At 37.6% G+C, this 22,328-nt stretch overlaps 1 protein-coding gene across 1 annotated transcript in view; it reads left to right on the forward strand.

Annotated features, from left to right (window-relative positions):
• The window catches only part of MYO10 (myosin X), a 206,799-nt gene that overhangs the window by 150,240 nt on the left and 34,231 nt on the right, over positions 1 to 22,328 (forward strand). The window contains exons 20-27 of the mRNA XM_063451846.1: positions 5,695 to 5,819; positions 6,863 to 6,977; positions 9,631 to 9,737; positions 11,877 to 12,185; positions 12,595 to 12,634; positions 13,802 to 14,698; positions 18,099 to 18,222; positions 20,868 to 21,111. Of these exons, the coding sequence (XP_063307916.1) occupies positions 5,695 to 5,819; positions 6,863 to 6,977; positions 9,631 to 9,737; positions 11,877 to 12,185; positions 12,595 to 12,634; positions 13,802 to 14,698; positions 18,099 to 18,222; positions 20,868 to 21,111 (1,961 nt within the window). The remainder of the gene's footprint in view (positions 1 to 5,694; positions 5,820 to 6,862; positions 6,978 to 9,630; positions 9,738 to 11,876; positions 12,186 to 12,594; positions 12,635 to 13,801; positions 14,699 to 18,098; positions 18,223 to 20,867; positions 21,112 to 22,328) is intronic.

The following is a 22,328-nucleotide window of genomic DNA, read 5'->3' on the forward strand; positions in this document are numbered from 1 at the left end:
ACACTATTTTCAGAAAAGCATGTTGTTCAGGTAAGGATTACCTCTTTTAAGGTGAATGAGGGAGCAGCATTGCTACAATGTTAAACTGCTGATATAGTTACGCATAGATTAGGTTATTAATAGTTTGCAAATAAAACACTCCTTACTAAATAACGCAGGTTTTCAATTACATACAAGGCTATAATTATTAATATACATAAAAGGCATGATTTATTTCCTCAAGTCCCTCAGTGAACTCAGAGTACATTGTTAGGTAGCAGGCAGAACATCAGATAAATGGCAGTATAATGGAGTGTTCTTTTGTATCTGTCATTTTAATAATAATGTTCGTTTTATACTTCCATTCATGGTACTTTTGAAGTTGTTGAACTGAATAGAATTTAGATTTTTGAAGCTTTTCATATCTAGTTATTTTAGTATATTTGATATAGTCCTGTTAATATTTTTCAAAGGAGATTACGGTATGTCGCTAAAGCAGAACTGTCACTTTTCTAGAACTTGTAGTTCATCATTCTATCACATCACCCCATTAAATAGTATTGGTGCACTTACAGTGGTACAGTGGAGGTAAGTCGAAAATCTACTTACTTGTACAGCACCTGCATGTTTAGGATCTCATGTCATGATCGTCGCATGCAGCTCTGCATGTGCCAGGTCAGCCAAGAACCATGGATGTAGGAAGTGGGAGATAGGGGGCAGATCCCCTATATAATCTACTGGGTAGAAATAAAAAGTTTAAGATCCTTCTAGTCATCATTGTGCAACTTTTAAAATTGTGTTAGAATAAATTGTGTTATTGTCCCTGTAATGTCAGAATAAAGTAAGTTATAGAAACGCACAAAAATGGTAAGAATGGATGTAAGGGAAGAAAGAGATGGATGAAACATTTTAAACTGTATTATATTTGTGTAACTAAATATTGAATCCTAAAGTAATTTTACCAGCAACCACCTGTACATCCACAGGACAAAGCATAAAACATTTCCTCTCTTGCAGTGAATCCCGTTTAACTGATTCTTCCAAATCTCTAAAATGGGCATCCCACACTTGTAAGTAGCAGTACCCTCCACAATGCTTTTACATTAGGTTGTGTCTTGCTCCATTCATCCATAGCTCCATGGGCAAAGATGCATGGTTTTATCGCATGTGCCATGCAGGTGTGGCATGTTCCAATGAGCTTGGGTACCACCCTTATAGCTACAGGCACCTTTATAGTATTCCTTACATAACACAGGTTTATAGGAAACAAACTGTAAAGTAGCATGCAATGTCATAGCTACTATGCAAATACTGACACATTGCAATTTTGATGGCACTTTGTGAGCCAAGTCAGCCCTGTTAATATATGACTAAAAAACGATAGTCCATTGCAGAGATAGTATCACCGATTTCTAATCCTTCATCTCCTGCCAGATCTAGATTGCTGTTTATGGAGAAACGTTTACAAAGGTTTTCTAATCAACCTGTTTAATTGGTGTACCAACTCTGAAAATATTGCCTAGTCACCAATTGAACTTGGAACCCCAATTATATGGGATTCTGCCAATTACTTTGTAGATTATACAGTATATTTAATTGTTTGTATATTTTTTTATATACAAACATGAGATTGTGGTATATCACCAAATTCTCATTAACATACTAGACTCATTAAATAAACCCCTAAGGCTATCATCACCAGCTAATTTAGGAAATTTAACCTTCAATCATTCCTACATGATGTCATCTTTCAGAGTCTTAGCATAATTTGAAAAGATCCCTGATGGTGGCTTGTCTGCTTGCAGCGAGGTGCCCGCGGAGTGCAGGAAAAGGTGAGTTTTATTTATCTGAACCTGTTCTTCACCATCGTCTTCTGGCTGGGCTGCCAGGAGCCGATGTCAGTGCTGTACTCTCTTGAATGCAAAAATATACATCACTGATATCTATGAAGGACTCCTCGAGACAGCTGAGTGCTTGACAGCATTAGTTCTTCCTTTTTGTCAAGTGTAGGTTAAATACATAAGGCAAAATAGTCCCTACTTTGTCTTATGATATATTTTTAATTCCAACACAATGTTTATAGCATTTAATAAATATTTTAACTGTGTTAACTGCTCACTTTGGAGGGGGTAACAGAGCTGCATTAAATACTGACAAAACTGGCGCAATCTATTTTGGAATAAAATACATATTGTCTTATCCAACATAATCCTCAATTAAATATCAAAACAAATTATAATCTGGCCATTAGATATACTGTAACACTAAAACTGGTGCTATTTTCACACAAAAATAATGTTTAAAATGAATAGTAAAAAAAACAGCAAGTGCTAGTTGCTTGCAATATAGATGTAGTCTAGCACCTCTGTAAATTCTGTAAGTTTAATGTTATCATTTGTCCTGCAATGTGAACCCTGTCCATCATAAAAATATGTTAAAAGAACTAAAATGGCTACCACTGAAATCCATACATACTCTTCACTTATCTTATTCATAACCACTTATCTGCTAAGTTCTCACACTAAACTGAGCAGTGTTCTCTGCTATGCAATTGCTGTCAGTTGTGATTGCTATTGTTAAACATGAAGGACACATCCTAGTGCCTATATTACTAGCAATAATTTACTAGAAAAACACAATATAATATAAAGCTGCTATGAGATATGTATGAACAACAGTCTTTATAAAGTAGCAGAAATGTCTAATAATTTCACTTCAGCTGGTAATGTAATGGCTTTTCAAGGATAGTATTAAAACGTACCATTCAGAATCTAGAGCTTGGCCAGTTTTTTGTCAACATTTTTTGAGCCAGTAACAGGTTTTTCCTATCAGCTTTTCAGTCAGCAAGTACCTTTAATCTAACCAAACAGAATTTCGCAATGCTTTGTGTCATAATATATTTGTTTATCTGCAGGGAGTGGGTTTAACAGATACCAGGGAAATAAAACAACAATGAAACAATTTAATCTCATTATCATATGGCAAGAAATAGCACACTGTTAATCAAACAGAAGATAACTGAAGACAACACCTTATTGTCTAGTAGCAAGTTGCTGGTAGACTAATGAATGAAGAATAGTTTGGAAGGTTGGGGTGGCTTCCTGGTTAAAAGGAACAATCTAGGCATCATAACAACTTCATCTCAGTGAAGTTGTTATGGTGCCTGAAAGTCCTGGGTGCTGTCTTACCAAAAGGGCTAGACCTTTTAAAACCAAATTTGTGTAGATGCCAGGTAGCTTTCTCACACAGTAGTTAGTGATAGGCTGAGAGCATCAGCCTATCACCGGTGCCCAATCTAAGACAACCTTATTAAAGTCATCAAATTGGCTGGGAGAAGAAGGGTTGAGCAGGTGGACGCCATGAATACAATTGTGGGGTTAAACTGCTTGGGACCTTCAGGGACAATAACAACTTTAGTGAGCTGAAGTTGTTGTGATGCCATAGTGTTTCTTTAAAATACCTAATCTCTAAAATACCTCCTCATATGCTCACCTAAAATAACTTTTGATATTATGCCCTTACATCCTTGGTTAGAGGTGTATATTATTACCTTTTGTCTTAATGCACATTGTTCATTTAGATTGCAAGCTCACAATCTGCCTTTTCACAAAAGTGTATTCCTAACACTATCATGTCCCTCTGGCTCTCAATTCCTCGCTGCCCCCTTCCCTCTGTCCCCCACTCCCTTCCCCTATTTCCCAGCACTGTAATGGTTAAAAAAATCCTTACTGTACTTATCTGATACCAGCATCAATGTCCCTGGGCGCTCTGCCTTCTTTGACATCACCCGACCGGAGGGGCTTATGCGCAATGCTTTCCTATGAGGATTTAACTGACGCTGGATGTCGCCTATCAAGCAGGAAGTGCCTGTAGTGGCTGTTTAATTGACAGCCACTAGAGGCAGTCTTAACCCTGCAATGTAATCTTTTCAGTTTCTCAGAAACTGCAATAAATAACACTGTAGGGACAGGAGCACTGCACCCAGACCACTTCAATGAGCTGAAGTGGTCTGGGTCCCTGTAAATGTATATATAGTGCCCCTATAAAAGTGCCTATTGCTGATTTCTATTTTTTTTTTTTTTTTTTTTTTAAAACACTCCAGATATGTCCTCTGCCAGTTCTATATTGTAGTGAAGATAATATTGTAACACATTTTAAATATGATTCATTCCTCTGGTGCTTGGAGGGTTAAGAGACATTGCCGCTTCTCCTTTGGTGTGGATTGAAATGACTATTGAGTTTTAGTCAAAGCGTTTCTCTGGGTCGGAGAGGCCCTGCAAGAGCATCACATAAGTACAATACACTTCCTGATAATGGGAAGGGTTGCCATAGAGACTGTGCACCTTTAAAGCACAAGACTGCTGTTCATTATTGTGCACTTTCTTCATCTGACTGGTAAAGTTCAGTCTACTTGTGGAGCAAGTGAATGGGTGAGACTTAGTGCCAACTTAGTGTACGGAGGTTTGGTTAAGTACATTTTCAAGAACATGTTATTTTCTCATGAACTTTTCGCTGCGTTGTGCTAAATCGTCAGTTCAGGTAAATCTGCTTGTTTAATCGCTTTTCCTCTTTTTTTTTTCTCCTGTTCGGTGGCACCAGTTCTGGATCCATTTCAGCCGAATCTGAGAGCTTGCTTCTATTTCATCCCCATAAAAATATTTTTCTGCTTATTATCATATATTTAAAAATCTAAAACATAATATTTTAATAACGGATATGCCTTTATTTATGTTTGTAATGGTTGTTTCATTTTATTCTTTTCTCCGTTACACAAAATTTTGCAATCTGAACATTTTAGTTGTGTTGTATACACGTGAGTTGTTGGTTTTTTTTTTTTTTTTTTTGCTTGCATTAATTTTTCCACACAACAATAATTAACATATTATGTATCTTTTATTCAGTCTCTGAGTGGCTTTTAATGTTAAAATATGTCCTGATGAAAGCAGTCTTAGCTTAGACATTCAGTTCTATTTATTCTTTCAAACATTGTCTTTTATCACTCAAAGTAAATGCTCTGTGTTTCTACTGATACATGGTATGTCTTAAAGTCTGCTAATTAAGGATTTCTTTTTACTGCAGTAGCCTCATCATGGTATATGTTGGTTTTAATGGTGTTTGTGTTGTATCTTTAATTTTTTTTGTGCAAACAGTGTTCTATTGAACAAAACTCCACGTAAAGATCCTTAAATGTGTTCATATGTACCAAACATACAAACCATAATCCTCTCATTGCTTCCACTTTAATGCATGTCAAAATTGATTTTATTTATGTGAAAAAGTTTTATCCATCATAACAGTAAATTTAAAACAACAATTGTTAAGACTCTATGCTAATTGCAGCAATTACTCTGTATAGTTTCTCCCATTTGTCCATATACAAAATACCTCTAAGTGCCAAAAGACAGAGCAAAGCTTAGCCCAACCCTCAGGCACATTAGATAATACTTTTTTGGTAATGCATAGCAATCCACGTACTACAATACTACAACTCAATAATTTCACGAGCAAAATGGATAAAGTGAGTCTATGCACTCTGACACTCATAGAAGCAAACATCTAAACTGTAAAATACAAAACTAAACAACAGACTTTTTACCATTAAAAAAAAAGTAAAAGAAAAAATACTTTAGCCTGTGTTGAAATGTAAATCGCATTATAGGAAATGTTGATGATAGATCATAATTATTGCAATCTACTGGCTCCTTCCCTGTGCAGATGCCTGACCAGTTTGATCAGACATTGGTTCTCAATCAGTTAAGATACTCAGGAATGCTGGAGACAGTAAGGATACGCAGAGCTGGATTCCCCGTCAGAAGACCTTTCCACGATTTTTATTTGAGGTAAGGATATCATTTTTTATTTTCTTCTTTAAATTCCAGTACCCACTGTAAAATGTATGTCAGGATATTGTAGTGGGCATGGTATTTTCCAACTACAGGTGTATGAGTGCATATAAACTGAAATAAAATGTATTTAAGTGAAATTACATTTATTTTTAGGTATATAGATAACATCCCTTGTAATTTCCTCCGTACAACCTACTGTGTATTAATAAAGAAAAAACACTTCATCAGTCTGAAACTGCTTGACAACCTGTATTCTCCTACACGAAGAAAAGGAAACTTTTTGAGCACTCATCAACATTGGTCTTTATTTTTAATATAGTACATGGCCATCACTGACGTCAGCATCATAGAAGAACTTTTGAGCTGGTTAAACTATTACAACTGGTCAGAGATTATAATTTACAAAAAGAGCAAGAAGGGAAATAGTGCAGTTAAAGGGAAAATTAGCCTGACGTGGGCTGTCTTTTAGCTCTTCCATAGCAAGGTATAATTGTGTAGTCCAGACCCGGTCAACCAATCACTTGCCAGTCACCTTAAAGGAAAACTATATTGTCAGATATACAAGCATGTATTCCAACACTCTAGTGCTGGTGTGGGTCTTTAGGTCCACTGCCACCCTGTCTGTGCAGTGAAAAGGTGAATTTGCTCACATGTATTCCCACACCGTGCTGGTCTTACCTGAAAGCATTGGGAGGCTATTGCATGACAAAACACAGCACTGCGCCAATCAGCATCTTCTCCAAGACGCATTGAATCAATGCATCTCTATAGGGAACGTTCAGCAGCTCCTTGCAGAGCGTGGAGATGCTGAATTCAGTGCTGCTCACTGTGCTGCACTGAACTAGGAAGCACCTGTAGTGGCCGTTTACATTGAAAAGCCTGCAGGAACATGTCATATTAAGCTGTAGTGGGTCTGGTGACTATCGTATCCCTTCAACAGTTTATGTTACAGTGCGTGTAGTTGTCAAGTGCATTTATTGCCCACTATTAACAGGTCAAACATGTATAATCGTCTTATACTTTTTTATTGTAAATAGGTATAAAGTTCTAATGAGGAACCTGACCCTTCCTGATGATTTGAGAGGAAAGTGTCAGATGCTTCTCCATCTGCATGACATGACTGATACTGAATGGCAGCTTGGAAAGTCCAAGGTAATCTTCATCTTCATCTTCACCAGTGGTCAAACTAGTTCTGTACAATAAGATATAAGAATGTGGGTTGTTTATTATGTACCTGAGAGTCAAACAATCCCAGGTTTATCTATGGGGTACATCAAATGGAACATTTATTTACTTACTGCACAAAAAAGATTGTGTATTAACCTGAAGGAATAAAGATGTCCACCATTGGCAAGATAGCCTGTTACTGTGCTATAAGTGTTTGTACAATTTAGTCACCTTATGTAAACCAACCAACATGAAAAAGAACCATCTATCTGGAAGGTGCCTTGAAACACCAAGAAACAGGAAACTTAAGGGTTTATCAGATCTCCAGAAAACTGCTCTCATTGTTTCATGAGAACCAAGTATAACCGATGTGGGGACCACAGCCTTCTGTAACTTAGGGTTTTCACTACAGAGGGTCGGTCAGGCTCAGAAATGTCCATGAGATGAAGTGATCTCAGGGAATTTACAAAAACATTTTTTTTTTCTGTGTAAACTAAACTAAACTTCATTATGAAATGATCACCTTTAGCTTGTCTGCTTACTTTCACAGAGTTTTAGTTAAGCATAACATGTGAAAGCTTAGACCTTCTCAGTCATTAAATTAATATGCATGTTTGTAAACATCATCTATAATATGATTTATTCTAGACATTAATTGTATTAATATATTCTTACATTCATAACCAATGCATGCCATATAGTCACAGAATGATCTAGGTTACCTTCTCTGTGGTTATTGAACACCAACAGGGTTATTGAATTTCAATAAGTAATTTCAAATGTAAAGCCAAAATAGCCAAATCAGACAAATAGCTGACGTGGATCATTTTTCCAGTTTGGCTATTTTGTCCTTAAATTTTTGATTCAGTCTGAATTCAGTTAGAATTCCCAACAATTCTTACTTTTGTGAATAACCATGTAAGCGAAAGTTATAGCAGAATGTCCAGATGCCTGCTATTGCATGTAATGCAGGAATGAAAGAATTGATCTGATCATTCAGATGCTATTATGGATTAATTTTGTATGCCATTAACAATATTTCTGCGTATCTGAATTATTTGAGTTATCAAGGATTGGCATAAATGCTTTTAGTTTTTGGTATGGTCGATGCGCCTAACAGTAGATTTTGCTTGAGGGCATTGAAATGTAATTTATAAACAGTTGTGCTCAAAAGTTTGCATACCCTTGGAGAATTGGTAATATATGTCCGATTTTTAAAGAAAACATGAGTGAGCAGGCAAAACACATTTATTTTATATATTCAACTGTGGGTTATTACAGAATGGCACAATCATAAAACAAAACATACATTTAGGGTCATTGTCATGCTGGAAAGTCCAAGAGCATCCCATGAGCAGCCTTCTTGCAGAAGAATGCAAATTGTCTGCCAGTATTTTCTGATAACATGCTGCATTCATCTTAACATCAATTTCCACAAATTTCCCTGTGCCTCCCCACTTAAGCACACTCATCACACAAACGACCGGTCATGGACGCACAACATTCGAGGAGCTGCCGGGGGACACAAATATAGACGCTACCGCACAACTGACCACACACACATGCCAGATCGCCCAACATATGCACCTCCACACACCTCTAGACACTAACCTGCCTTGCAGCACTGGGGTACTGACCAATAGAGACAGACCTTCGCTATCTATGTTCGTTTTCGTACTCGTTTTAACCTAAGGTGGGGGTTAATTTACTGGGATTTGAGAAGTTACATGCCTCTTTGTGAGACCACTATATAACCTTCCTATTTTATCAGAAAGGAAGCATACTCTTTTCTGGTGATTTTCTACCTTTACCATGACAGACCTTACCTGACAGCAGGAGGGCCTGCAAACTAATTTTACCTAACCTCTCACTCTGTATAGTACAGTACAGCACAATTAAGTTCTTTGTTCAATGTCTGAGAGCTGCGACTGACCTGCCTACACATATAACCGTAGGGAAACCCCACGTTATTCTCCAGTACTGTTTGATTTATGTATGTTTATGTTTTTTTTGTGACTTCTGAACCTGCTTTTGTTTATACGTTCCAAGTTGAATTGACCAAACAGGTGCAATTCAGTTATGTCCCCCATCACGGAACTGCCAAGATATGTACCCAGGTTCCACGCTTGGAATACTCACCCATCCACTGACACACCCTGCATAAGCATGTTCCACTACTTTAACATTATGCAGAAATAGCCGGTTAAGTCTTGCTAGCATGATATGTTTTTCTTATATCAGCTAAAGCGCATAAAGACCCTGGCAGGCTCTCGATATCTGTTAGCAATGTTATGCCTAGCGGTTTCCTTTTTATTTGTAACTCATGCAAACAAGTTGTGCCTCAGATAATTCAGCTGATGACAAAAGCACCTAACCAAGTCAGTCTGTAAACCTGATTCAGGACCTCGTCTGCCTTACCTTATAACAGACGTGTTGGATTAACCATAGTTGAAATTTCTTTATATCATAAAATGTGCAATGTTCTGACATGCCAAACAACTGTCTTTAAATGTTGACTTACGAACCGGCAATAGCTGTTGTGGCATTGCTTGTCTCTTTTTATTTTTCGTGCACGACAAAATAAAGAATTAAAAAAAAAAAAAAAAATCATTGAGATAATATTTTTTGTTGAATATAGGTCTTTCTCAGAGAATCACTGGAGCATAAATTAGAGAAACAACGTGAGGTTGAAGTATACAAGGCAGCATTGATAATACAGTCTCACATTATGGGGTTTGTGGCAAGGTGAGTAAAATCTGTTCATTAAACACATATAACAAAGAGTTAACCATGTCATTTAAAAAAAAAAAAAAAATTTTTTTAAAGGGGTATGTCATTACACATTTTCAAAATCGTGATTATATTACTATTGATTATAGAAATTGGTGTGGTTAAGTTTAAATAGTTTGGTTATTTGATCACTTAAATGGGATGTTACAGGGACACTATAGGCACCAAAACAACTTTAGCTCAATGAAGCAGATAGGGTATAGATCAGCCCCTACAGTATCATTGCTCAGTTTTTTGCCATTACAGTTAAATCGCTTTGTTTATGCAGTCCTAGTCACACTTACCTGCATGTAACTTACAGAGCCTTCCAAAACACTTCCTCTAAAGAGAGATCTAATGTTTAAACTTTATTTATTGCATAGTCTGTTTAATGTAGAATTTTGTATTGCCTGCTCTGTTAATAGCCGCCTAGACTCCGCAGCTTTAGCTTAAAGGACCACTATAGGCACCCAGACCACTTCAGCTTAATGAAGTGGTCTCGGTGCCAGGTCCAGCTAGGATTAACCCTTTCTTCTATAAACATAGCAGTTTCAGTGAAACTACTATGTTTATAATAGGGTTGATCCAGCCTCTAGTGGCTGTCTCATTGACAGCCGCTAGAGGCGCTTCCGCGCTTCTCACTGTGATTTTCACAGTGAGAAGATGCCAGTGTCCATAGGAAAGCATTGAGAATGCTTTCCTATGGACTGGCTGAATGCGCGCGCGGTTCGTGCCGCGCATGCGCATTCAGCCGATGACGACGAGAAGGAGGAGGAGAGGAGGAGGAGAGTCCCCCGCCCGGCGCTGGAAAAAGAGGTAAATTTAACCCCTTCCTCACCCTAGAGCCCGGCGGGAGTAGGACCCTGAGGGTGGGGGCACCCTCAGGGCACTATAGTGCCAGGAAAACGAGTATGTTTTCCTGGCACTATAGTGGTCCCTTAAATTTGCAGAGCAGGAGATAAAAGCTTCTAAAGCAAGTTAACATCTAATTGACAATGAAACCATGCAGGCTTTGTCAGTCACAGCCATGGGAGTTGTGGCTAGGGCTATATGGACAGAAACAAAAATTATTTAACTTTTAAATGACAGATAATTGAACAGTGAAACTACATGGGCATGAACTATACACTTGTTTCATGAAGCTAAAGTTGTTTGATTCTGTAGTATCGCTTTAATATGCAAGTTTTTTAGTCTCAATGGTAAGATTTTGAACTCGCACCACGTTGTAATTCACATCATCATCCTTTGCAGCTGTATATTCATTGCAGGGTAATTTGTAGTATATTTGAAATGTAAAATATTCTAAATTGCAAAGGCGTCACTAGAGCTGCTCCGTTCCTTGCTCTTTTAGACTCTCACCAAGTCTCCGGTCCTTCAAAAAATCTTTGAAAACCCACTTCTAAATAGGCACTTTCTTTTATATTACATTGTCCTTTTATGTCAAGTCAAATACATTTTTATTGCACTAATAATGGTAATAATTGTACTAAGTTGTACCAGCCTTATTTCTTTGAATGATATAGGGAATATGAAATATGTTTCAGGAGTGAGTGCAACTTATTTTAGGTTATTATGTTATATACCGTTATATAGTTTAAAATATCCGACTACCACAGTGTCACACAATACCCAATAAACCTGGCCACTACCACACATCTGTTTACTTTGTATGTCACCAGAAAGTCAATAGTAGCCTGTTCAATAGCTGTTTGCATAATGAGCTAATGCCTTTTCATGTGTATATGAGCCCTAGCCATACATATAGGACAATATGTCACCCGGATAGCTACCCTGCTGTGTGTAATTAATTTCTGTGTAAGCATGGCATATATCAGAGCTCTTTCTTTCTCTCACAGAGCAGTCAAGTCAGTATAAATAAAGATAGTGCTGTGTTAAACATTAGCTTAGCTGGGATCCGGACATTGCAAAGTCCTTGCATTATTCCCGAGGTGAGTGGAAATCAGAGTCCAGCATTTGTGTCGGGATACAGAAGTGACACCTTGACACTTGCTTATTTATTGTTGCATAGCCATGAGATAATGAGATTCATACAGAGGATGGATTGTGCTTTAGCGAGCCAGGCTCATGGATCGTGTTTCATCCTTGTTTCCTCAGAAAGCAGTACAGAAAGGTACTTCACTGTGTGGTGGTTATACAAAAGAACTACCGAGCCTTTCTGTGGAGGACCAAATTTCTACGTCTGAAGCTAGCTGCATTGACCTTCCAGAGACATTTGCGTGGGCAGTTAGCCCGTCGAATATACAGACAACTGCAGGAGCAAAAACAAAGAGAAGAGGAAGAAAGGAGGAAAAGAGAAGAGGAAGAGAGGAGGAAAAGAGAAGAGGAAGAAAGGCTGAGAAAAGAAGAAGAAGATAGAAGAAGAAAGGAAGAGGAAGACAGGATAAAGAGAGAGACTGAAGAAAGGTACGGTGATCATTAAAACAACTGTCTAGACTAAAGGGACAATAGCTTTGGCATTGTGAGTTGCATTCAACATAATAGTCAGCCAGCCTGACTGTTAGTATACATCATTTAATTCAGAAAATTGTATTTTATAGATAAAAAATTGTATGTTACATCTAATTTTAGTTTATCTAGCAGTACCACAATTTATTTATTTTTAACAGCCAGTTTTTTTCAAGTAAAAAAATATATATTCTGAAACAATAAAATAATTGGTTGTTGAGCCCCACTTATAGTTTTCCCTTTTGTAATCTTGAATTGTGAGTGTTCTTATTTCTGTAAAAGTTGTTAATCTATACTGGCTTTCCTACTATCATTGTTTACGTTCTACATCAATTTACACTAACATTTATATGTCTTCCTATTTCAGAGAAAGACAGAGGCAAGAAGCAGAACTTTTAGCTAAGCAGGTGAATACGTTTGTTTTTGTTTGTTTGTTTTTAAATATTATGTTTAGAGTTTTAGATATATTGCGAAGTCTAGGTATTTTATTTTAATGAATCTCTAGTAAATATTTACGTACCTCAATTTGCAAATTGTAAGTGCAACTGTTGGAGTAAATTATTTGCCAAGCACTTTGTTAAGCAAACAGCTTGTTGAATTGTAATGTATATGCAAAATATTTACGGACGTATGAGCTTAAGATAAACACATTCCTTTAACCCCTTAAGGACCAGAATTCTGGAATAAAAGGGAATCATGACATGTCACACATGTCATGTGTCCTTAAGGGGTTAAGAGACATGACCAGGTGCTGTAGCAAGCTGATCCCTTGCATGTGACATCTTCTCTCTACTCCATTCTTGGAAAAAACGTGGCATGCTTAACTTTTTTGTATCTGTGGGTTGAGCAATTTGTAACCATTTGTTCTTGCTTTGCTACCTTTAAGTGTCAGTTCTGCTTCGTGAATTAAAAAATATATATATTATTTAAATCAGATTTTTTTTTAAATCGGATGCTTTATTTATCTTTTTACTTGAACAGGTAGATTCTCAGATATTTTTGAGGATAAATAGGTAGATACTTAAGGTGAATGGCAGTTTTCCAGAAGTTGAAGGGATTCTCTGTGTGTAGGCAGTTTTTAGGTACACATTGTAAATAGGTATATTCTGAGAGTCTCCTTGTGAATCAGACGCTTCATGCAGTCCTAATTTTTTTAACTGGTAGATTCTCATATATCTTTGGCGTATAATCTTTGTTCTTGGTGTATAGTATTGTAGTGGGCAGATTCTCATTGTGTGAGTCAATAAGAACATTCTCAAGATTACGAGCATCTCAGGGTGAAATGGAAGTATTACATAGCAAATAACAGGATTCTGTGCGTATCAGGTGAATGGATGATCAGTGTTAGATTTGTGTGCCTCTTTCATATCACAATTATAAATACTTAGATTATTTTATTGTTTTAATCCAGTGCTACCACTACAGTTTTTCTAGTTTGTAGATTCTCTTCAACCTTCAAAAATGCTTTTTTCCCCTCATCTAATAAATATCCTGTTGATATAAAGATACACGAAACGCAAAGGTTAATATCACATCAGTGTCTCTCTCTAACTCTCTCTTTCTCTGTTTTTCAGGCTGAGGAAGCAAAGAAACAGGAGGAAGTTGTTGCCATGCTAGAAGCCCAAAAGGAGGCTTTAGTAAAACATGATTTAGAGAAACAGAGAGAGAGCAAGCAAGTTGAAGAAATTCTGCGACTAGAAAAGGAAATTGATGACCTACAAAGAATGAAGGAGAAACAGGAATTATCTCTTACAGAAGCATCCTTACAGCGACTGCAGCAACTCCGAGATGATGAGTTAAAACGTCTAGAAGAGGAAGCCTGCAAAGCAGCTCAAGAGTTTCTGGAGTCACTGAACTTTGATGAGATAGATGAATGTGTGAAGAACATTGAAATGTCCCTCTCTGTGAGTGATGTTTTTCCTGATGAACTTTCTGCTATAGGTGACATTACTTTATGCGAAAAACCAACCTTCAACTTCAGTCAGCCATACCCTGAGGAGGAGGTCGATGAAGGCTTTGAAGCTGACGATGAAACATTCAAGGACTCCCCTAATCCTAGTGAGCATGGCCATTCAGACCAAAGAACTAGTGGCATTAGAACCAGTGATGACTCTTCAGAAGAAGATCCTTACATGAATTATACTCTAGGCCCTGAAACTCAAGCTGCGGTCAGTAAAACTATGTTTGGTCAAGATCAGGTAATACCTAAAAACTCAACTGGAGGGGACTCAGCATACTGTGTGCCAGAAGTTGTGTCTGGTGAGCCCCAGCATCCTGGAAGGTTCATTACTCCTGAGGGAGATTATGATTATGACCATGATGACTATGAAGATGGTGCTATAACGTCAGGAAGCAGTGTGGCTTTCTCTAACTCACACAGAAGCCAGTGGTCTCCAGATTATAACTGTTCCATTGGAACATACAACAGCTCTTCGGCCTACAGGTTTAGTTCAGAAGGGGCTCAGTCTTCGGTAAGTTCCTGATTTATTTTTTATTTCCCACTAATTCTAAAGCTGAAACTGGTTTGTTTTTGTTTATCCTTTTCCATTTTGCTGTGTATGTTAAAAAAATAAAAAGTAATACACTAACAAATATTGTATATAAAACCAGTAGCTCTGGCTATATTGTATTACTAAGCAATCAAGGAAAGGTAAAGAACACATACATGTAGAAATTGTAAACTTCCATGCTCCATGTTAAGTTGCTTAACTACCATTGCGATTCTTCAGAGAACAATTCAGCCTAGGTTCGCATTGTGATTGACATCAACTATATTTCAACCGTGCCTAGAAAATTGTCTGGCTAATCATTATATTTTCTCCACGTTTTATTTAATGTGTATCCATGGGGTCATTATCAGTCATATGAGAGCCTTATAAATAAAAGAAAGTCTGTCATTTCCCACACCTTATAGTAATTACAATGTTCTTTTCATATTTGTTATGCAAACAGTCCCAGACAGTCACTAAACCTAAAGTGTATATATATATATATATATATAAAACTAACTATTTTTCCATTGGCTTTGTTACATTAAGATGAAATGGAAAGAATGCTAATGTAACGTATTCTTAGCAATTGTTGCTACTTTGATCTTAGAATAAAGAAATAACTTAAACTTAGGTGCAGCCTGTCATGATGCGCCCCCAACTGTTGGACTGCAGCTTCCATCATCCTCGGACAGTCATAAAATGGCAGATAATTATAGGAGTTGATTGTGTTAGGTTTTCTATTACATTATTTTATTTAACCTGTGATTGAAAGAATGTACACGCAACTTTGCCCTTTGAAAAGAGTGCAACAATCATAATGACTTTTAATTTATCCTGTTATTATTAGCCATCAGCGCCTGACAGCTAATGTTATGGTCACATTCTCACTTAAAATGCACTAGATTGCCTTTTGCATCATCATTATGTACATGTGTGAGAAGATTTGTGGAATGTCCTGTTGACTTTGGAAGCCTCGGAGGCCTTTCATGAGCACCATCCTGTTAAGCAAATCCTGGCAAGCAAAACTAGCAGGAGATGAGCAGAGCAGGTTTCCACTAGCAGCCACTAGTTATTGAGTATATATAGATATAGATATATCTCCTTTGTACCAGTTCTACTTTTCCTGCAGAGATGTCATCATGTCATTTTTGCCCAACCTAATATACATCTAAAAGTTAGCTTTAGTTTCTGCATTTTTTTGTTTTAATTCCTGAAATGTTTTATGCCTGGCAGCCCTAGCACATCCTGGTGCAATGCATGTGTATAGCACTTTAGAAGAAATGCTTACCTAATATCATGGGTCAGTAATGTTGTCCTGGCCATGCTATGCTGCAGTGGTAAGTGCTTTTTATACTTAACGTCTGCTACACATGTGAAATTTCTGAGAAATGACAAGTTTGCTCCAAGAATGAGACAGTCTGTACACAAGTGAGTTTTCTACAACAGCCATCATTAACTTGAAAAGTCAAAAGATTTCTTGAACCATGTATAATATGCTGAAACAAAGAATGGATAAAGTCAACAAAGAGGTTAAAGCAAATCACTCTGGATCTAGTTACATGTTCCTACAAACAATCCTTATCTACAGTGTAAATACTGTATTGAGTAGATCTGTGGGAAGTCTTTTGACTTGTCTGGGATGTGTAGTTGTGCTCAGCGATACTCTGTTGACTTTAGCAGCCTACACTGGAGGAATTGCTATTACCCTTTTACTGCCCTATACCTTTTATTATGCATTTTTCTTGGTGTCTGTCTCTTTCACCCTCTTAAACAACTTGGCTCTTCTTTTTATTGAACTTCCTAGTGTGATAGATGATTAAATATCTTGTTTATAATTATATAAACTAAGTTAAGCATCAAACTAGTTTATTAGGAAGATAACCATATTTACTATTTCATGTGTCTGGAAATATCAGAGTTGACTTAAAGGCACACTATAGTCACTAGAACAACTACAGCTGATTGTATTTGTTCTGGTGAGTATAGTCTGGCCCTGCAGGCAACCCCCCACCTCCCAGTCTGCCTTCTTGGCTGAGATCATCAGAATTGACAATCTCAACCAACTGAATGCTTTCCTATGGGAAAGCATTTTGATAGGCTGAGATCATCATTTCTGAATATGTTAGCCAAGGAAGCGGATTGGATGTGGAGCCAGCGCTGGCAGTCCCGCACAGCGCTCTAAATAAGGTGAGTTATTACTATATTTAAGGGAGACAAGGGAAGCCATGGGTGCTAAATAATTAGTTTAACAATATATGGTTACGGTTTGTGTTCCTGACTCTATAGTGTTCCTTTCATATTGTTGCATCTAATGGTGCTCTGTTGTAATCGCATCTAATCAAATTTGACAGATTACCTGTGTAATATTGATTAACAAGATATTTTGTTACAAAACACAAAAAAAGCATCGTGGAGAAAAATATCCCTGGGATCAATCTCTGGTAATCAAATCAGCTGTATACAAATACTAAAAATGCAAGAAAATGTGCAAAAACACATTATCATAGGTGTATTATGTAATGATACCATTAGAACGCTTAGTTAGACAGGAAGATGGTGGCATACATAGTCTTCCATAGTTGTTATGCAGTCCAAATACTTACCATCAGAAATCTAATCTGTGATGTTGGCACTGTAAATAATGTACTTACTGGTTCTGATAAAGCACAATGTCTTGCAGAAATGTATGATTACACTAATGATTGATCAATCCATGTATAACTGTGTAGGGCCTACAGGATCAAGTAATTGTATTAACAAAGGTATCAAAGAATTAGTTGCAATTTATAAATTGTAAGCTTGTTTTAACATCCCCTCCCCATGCACTCACACCTCTCATGGCACATAAAGTGTTAAAAGCTCTTTATTTACTCACCCGATTCCAGTCACTCCAGAGACAGTCCTACAAAGTAATTATTGCAGTTTGTCTAAAACTGCTAAGTTTTACTTTGCAGGACTAAGTGGGACAGGGACATTGCACCCAGACCACTTTAATGAGCTGAAGTGTTCTCTGTGCCTATAGTGTCCCTTTAATTATAAACAGAATTGGAAATTATAGAGATCTCCGCAAATGAGAGGTCAGATAGTAAACAGCAGCCAATCAGAATGTGACATACAGGAGTTTTTTACACTAAAGACTGAATTGTAGTGAACTGAAAACTGAATAGTAAGATTATGCTAAAATTAATTATTCGGACAAAATCTACAGCTCTGCTGTATATATATATTCACAACTTGGCCTTTTTAGCCTAAATTTAGCCATTTGGTTTTTTATTTCTCCTCCATTTGTTCTTGAGTAAATAATAAAGAGTCAGTTATTTACTAAGGCCCGACATTTATTATTCATTCATTTATTTATATATTTATTAATTTATTGCAGTTTGAAGACAGCGAAGAAGACTTTGATTCCAGGTTTGACACAGATGATGAGCTTTCCTATAGAAGGGATTCTGTCTACAGCTGTGTCAGTCTACCTTATTTTCACAGCTTTTTGCACATGAAAGGTAGGTTGTTGGCACACCACTGTAATACATGTAGTAAGTCTTATTATAATATATAAAAATACCATTATAATACATAAAGTGAGTAGCATACTCTCAGATTTAAAAAGTATTTTTGTGGCACTGGTTCCAGGAGATTGACATTCTATCTGGGTAATATTCAGTCGTTTTATTTATGTATAAAATATCAGAATTATGAGTTCATAGGATCATATATTATTTTATGTAATTGTCAATTCGCACACAAATTATATAGGTGCTTTTCAGAAAAATATTTTAATTGTAAAATGCATAACTAAAGAGATGATAAAACAAATCTTCAAATCTGCCAAGTTACATGTTGGCTATTTAAAGGGATCTTATAGTGCCAGGAAAATAGGCTTCTGGAGTGCTCGCGACCTCCCTCCCTCAGAGCCACTTACCTGAATCCAGCGCCGATGTCCCTCGCCGCTGGGTCAGGCCCGGCACCACGCTCCCCCTGACGTCGGCGGGGGACACCTAATGCGCATGAGCTCCGATGGCCACGCGCAGATTAGACCTTTCCATAGGAAAGCATTATTCAATACTTTCCGATGGGGAAAATCTGACGCTGGAATCCAAGAGTCCATTTGGATTCCAGAAGCCCTCTAGTGGATGTCTGGTAGACAGCCACTGAGGACAGACTTAGAGCTGCAATGTAAACACTGCAGTTCTCTCTAAGTGCAAAAGGGAGACAGCACCCAGACCGCTTCAATGAGCTTAAGTGATCTGGGTGCCTACAGTGTCCCTTTAAGATTGAATGTTGTAATTTCCATCTTCAGAATTCACTACAAGTCACTAATTAATGAATAAAGCTGAAGTGTTTATTGTATAAGCTTTTTGGCCATAATTCTACTCGTTTAGTCCAGAGCAGGCTACTGGTCTATATTTGTGGTTTAGGTAGGAATACTAAAACAACTGGAACATGCGTTAATTTACGATTTATTTTTACATAATCACTTGTGATAGTAATAGTGGTAGGTTTTTGCTGATATAATGGATACATTGGAGATGAAGTCTCCATTGTTGCTTTGTCTCCTGGCTTTACTCTCTTAAAACCTGCTGTGTGGAATATTATAGTAACAGTGAGTCTAGAAAACCATATAGACAAAGCATATGAAAGTGCACTTACAAGGTCTTAAGACAAGACAAGTTACAATACAAAGCATGTCCCTAGAGTATTTCATAAATGTCAGATTTCAGACATGATCGTTTAGACGCCCAAAAAAAGGACAAAAGACCAGCACATCAGTAAGTAGTATATGTTTTGTAATGGATATGTAGAATTAAGAGTGCAAACACAGCATAGTGCAGCTGACGTCAATGTAGCAGGAGGTATCCGTTTGGGCCTTAAACAGAATCATTAGCTCAAGGCTGTCAAACTTGCTTCTCCAGCCTCTGTCAATCAGTGATCTTCCATTTCAATGTTCCATATGTTTCTACAGAATAGCCATTACTGACTTTATATGACTGGCAGCATTAGCTGACACAAAGACAGACACAACAGCATATTCACTGACTTTATATGACTGGCAGCATTAGCTGACACAAAGACAGACACAACAGCATATTCATATTCACGTACAAAGCTCTGGAAAAATTCTTGTATCTTCTACATGGTTCTTTAGATATGGTTTTAAGCGAACAGTTGTAATGTTGTTTATTTTTTTTTTTTTTTTATCAATGACATTTTTATTGAACTTAATAAAAAACTGTTAAAAAAGCAGTTCATAAATAAATAAAAATAAATAAACAAGTTTCAATGATAAAATAGTTAAACACATGTACACTCGAAAATTAGGATATTCCTATTAAAGGGACACTATAGTCACCTGAACAACTTTAGCTTAATGAAGCAGTTGTGGTGTATAGAACATGCCCCTGCAGCCTCACTGCTCAATCCTCTGCCATTTAGGAGTTAAATCCCTTTGTCTATGAACCCTAGTCACACCTCCCTGCATGTGACTTGCACAGCCTTCCATAAACACTTCCTGTAAAGAGAGCCCTATTTAGGTTTTCTTTATTGCAAGTTCTGTTTAATTAAGATTTTCTTATCCACTGCTATGTTAATAGCTTGCTAGACACTGCAAGAGCCTCCTGTATGTGATTAAAGTTCAATTTAGAGATTGAGATACAATTATTTAAGGTAAATTACATCTGTTTGAAAGTGAAACCAGTTTTTTTTTTCATGCAAGCTCTGTCAATCATAGCCAGGGGAGGTGTGGCTAGGGCTGCATAAACAGAAACAAAGTGATTTAACTCCTAAATGACAGTGAATTGAGCAGTGAAATTGCAGGGGAATGATCTATTCACTAAAACTGCTTTATTTAGCTAAAGTAATTTAGGTGACTATAGTGTTCCTTTAATATTAAACCAAAATCTTTGTGAACTATTAGAGTTTAGCAATATAAATAGCACTTTTATGAAATGCAATGTTTTTATTGGCTGAAATTAAATATAATTGCGGTATTACTTATCTTTCACTTGACACAAGATGTCTCAGTCATTCATTTAATGCTTGAACTTTTCTCGGTTTGGACACATAGGTCATGAGACAACAGCTTTATTAAATGTGATGTAATCTGAACAATACAATTTTCCATTAAAATGATACTGTATTTGTCTGCCAGGTGGAGTAATGAACACATGGAAGAAACGTTGGTGTGTCTTAAAGGATGAAACATTCCTGTGGTTCAGATCCAAGCAGGAAGCGTTAAAGCAAGGATGGCTGCACAAAAAAGGAGGTGGATCGTCTACGCTGTCCAGAAGAAATTGGAAAAAACGTTGGTTTGTTCTGCGACAGTCCAAACTGATGTACTTTGAGAACGACAGTGAAGAAAAACAGAAAGGGAACATCGAACTTCGAGATGCTAAGTATGTATTGCAACACTCAGGGCCGGATTAAGAGCCCAGTGGGCCTGGTGCTGACAATTATGATGGGCCTATTTACAGAATCTTATCGACCAAAAACACTAAAACGGTCATACCTCCCAAGCGTCATGTATCTGATGGAGATGGTGTTGGAGGGAAACTCATAGGATGCAGCTATAAGAAAACACATACTCTATGCTAATCTTTCTCTAATTTATGCTTAGATCTTTCAAGTAAATCCATACCCCCTAACAGCAGTGTCCAGTGAAGCAGGAAGGCAATGGGCGGGGTAAAAGGGTGGGCCACTGGTGCGAATCACGTCACCAGACCTGCCAAAAGGGGAGAACATGCCCAAAAAGGGGGCATGTCTGTCCAAAGAATTTGAAGGACAGCCTGGCATGAATGCATGTCAGGCTGCCCGCCAATCCTGCAGGCTGGCCAACTAAGGGCATACTATGCAGGCAGCACTCTGAGCTTGACATAAATGCGTCTAATGATGCGCTCACTCCATGCTTTCTAAGGACTGTCCCCTAGCACTCACTGGTCCACTTGTCGTCTTATCTTCTTACTAGCAGGTTCCTGGTATACAGTCTGAGACAGAGAAAAGATGTATGTAGTGAGTGTAGAAGAAAGGAGGGGACATAACACAGTGTTAGAGAGACCAACGTCTGCATTACCTAAACTAATTTTATTGTCAGCCAGTCCACACAAGTTTTGTTCCCATACATCCCTTTTAAGCTTCCAAACTTAAAGGGACACTATAGTCACCAGAACAACTACAGCTTATTGTATTTGTTCTGGTAAGTAGAATCATTCCATTCAGGCCTTTTGCAGTAAACACTGTCTTTTCAGAGAAAATAACTCCACTGGCCACTCCTTAGATGGCTGCTAGAGGTGCTTCCTGGTGCAGTACTGCCTAGTGTGCAGCACTGCCATTCAGTGTCTCCACCCTCTGCATGCAGACACTGAACTTTCCTCATAGAGATGCATTGATTCAATTTATCTTTATGAGGAGATGCTGATTGGCCAGGGCTATGTTGGACTTGTGCTGGCTCTGCCCCTGATCTGCCTAGTTAGTCTCAGCCAATCCTATGGGCAAGTATTGTAATTTGCTCAGACCACCACTTCTGATGATGTCAGCAGACAGTCAGTTCAGAGGCAGAGTCAGCAGCTGCATACTTGAATACAAGTTATATTTTACTATACTTAGGGAGGCAAGA

Source organism: Pelobates fuscus, chromosome 4 (assembly GCF_036172605.1).
Source record: "Pelobates fuscus isolate aPelFus1 chromosome 4, aPelFus1.pri, whole genome shotgun sequence".
In the NCBI taxonomy this organism is placed as follows: domain Eukaryota; kingdom Metazoa; phylum Chordata; class Amphibia; order Anura; family Pelobatidae; genus Pelobates; species Pelobates fuscus.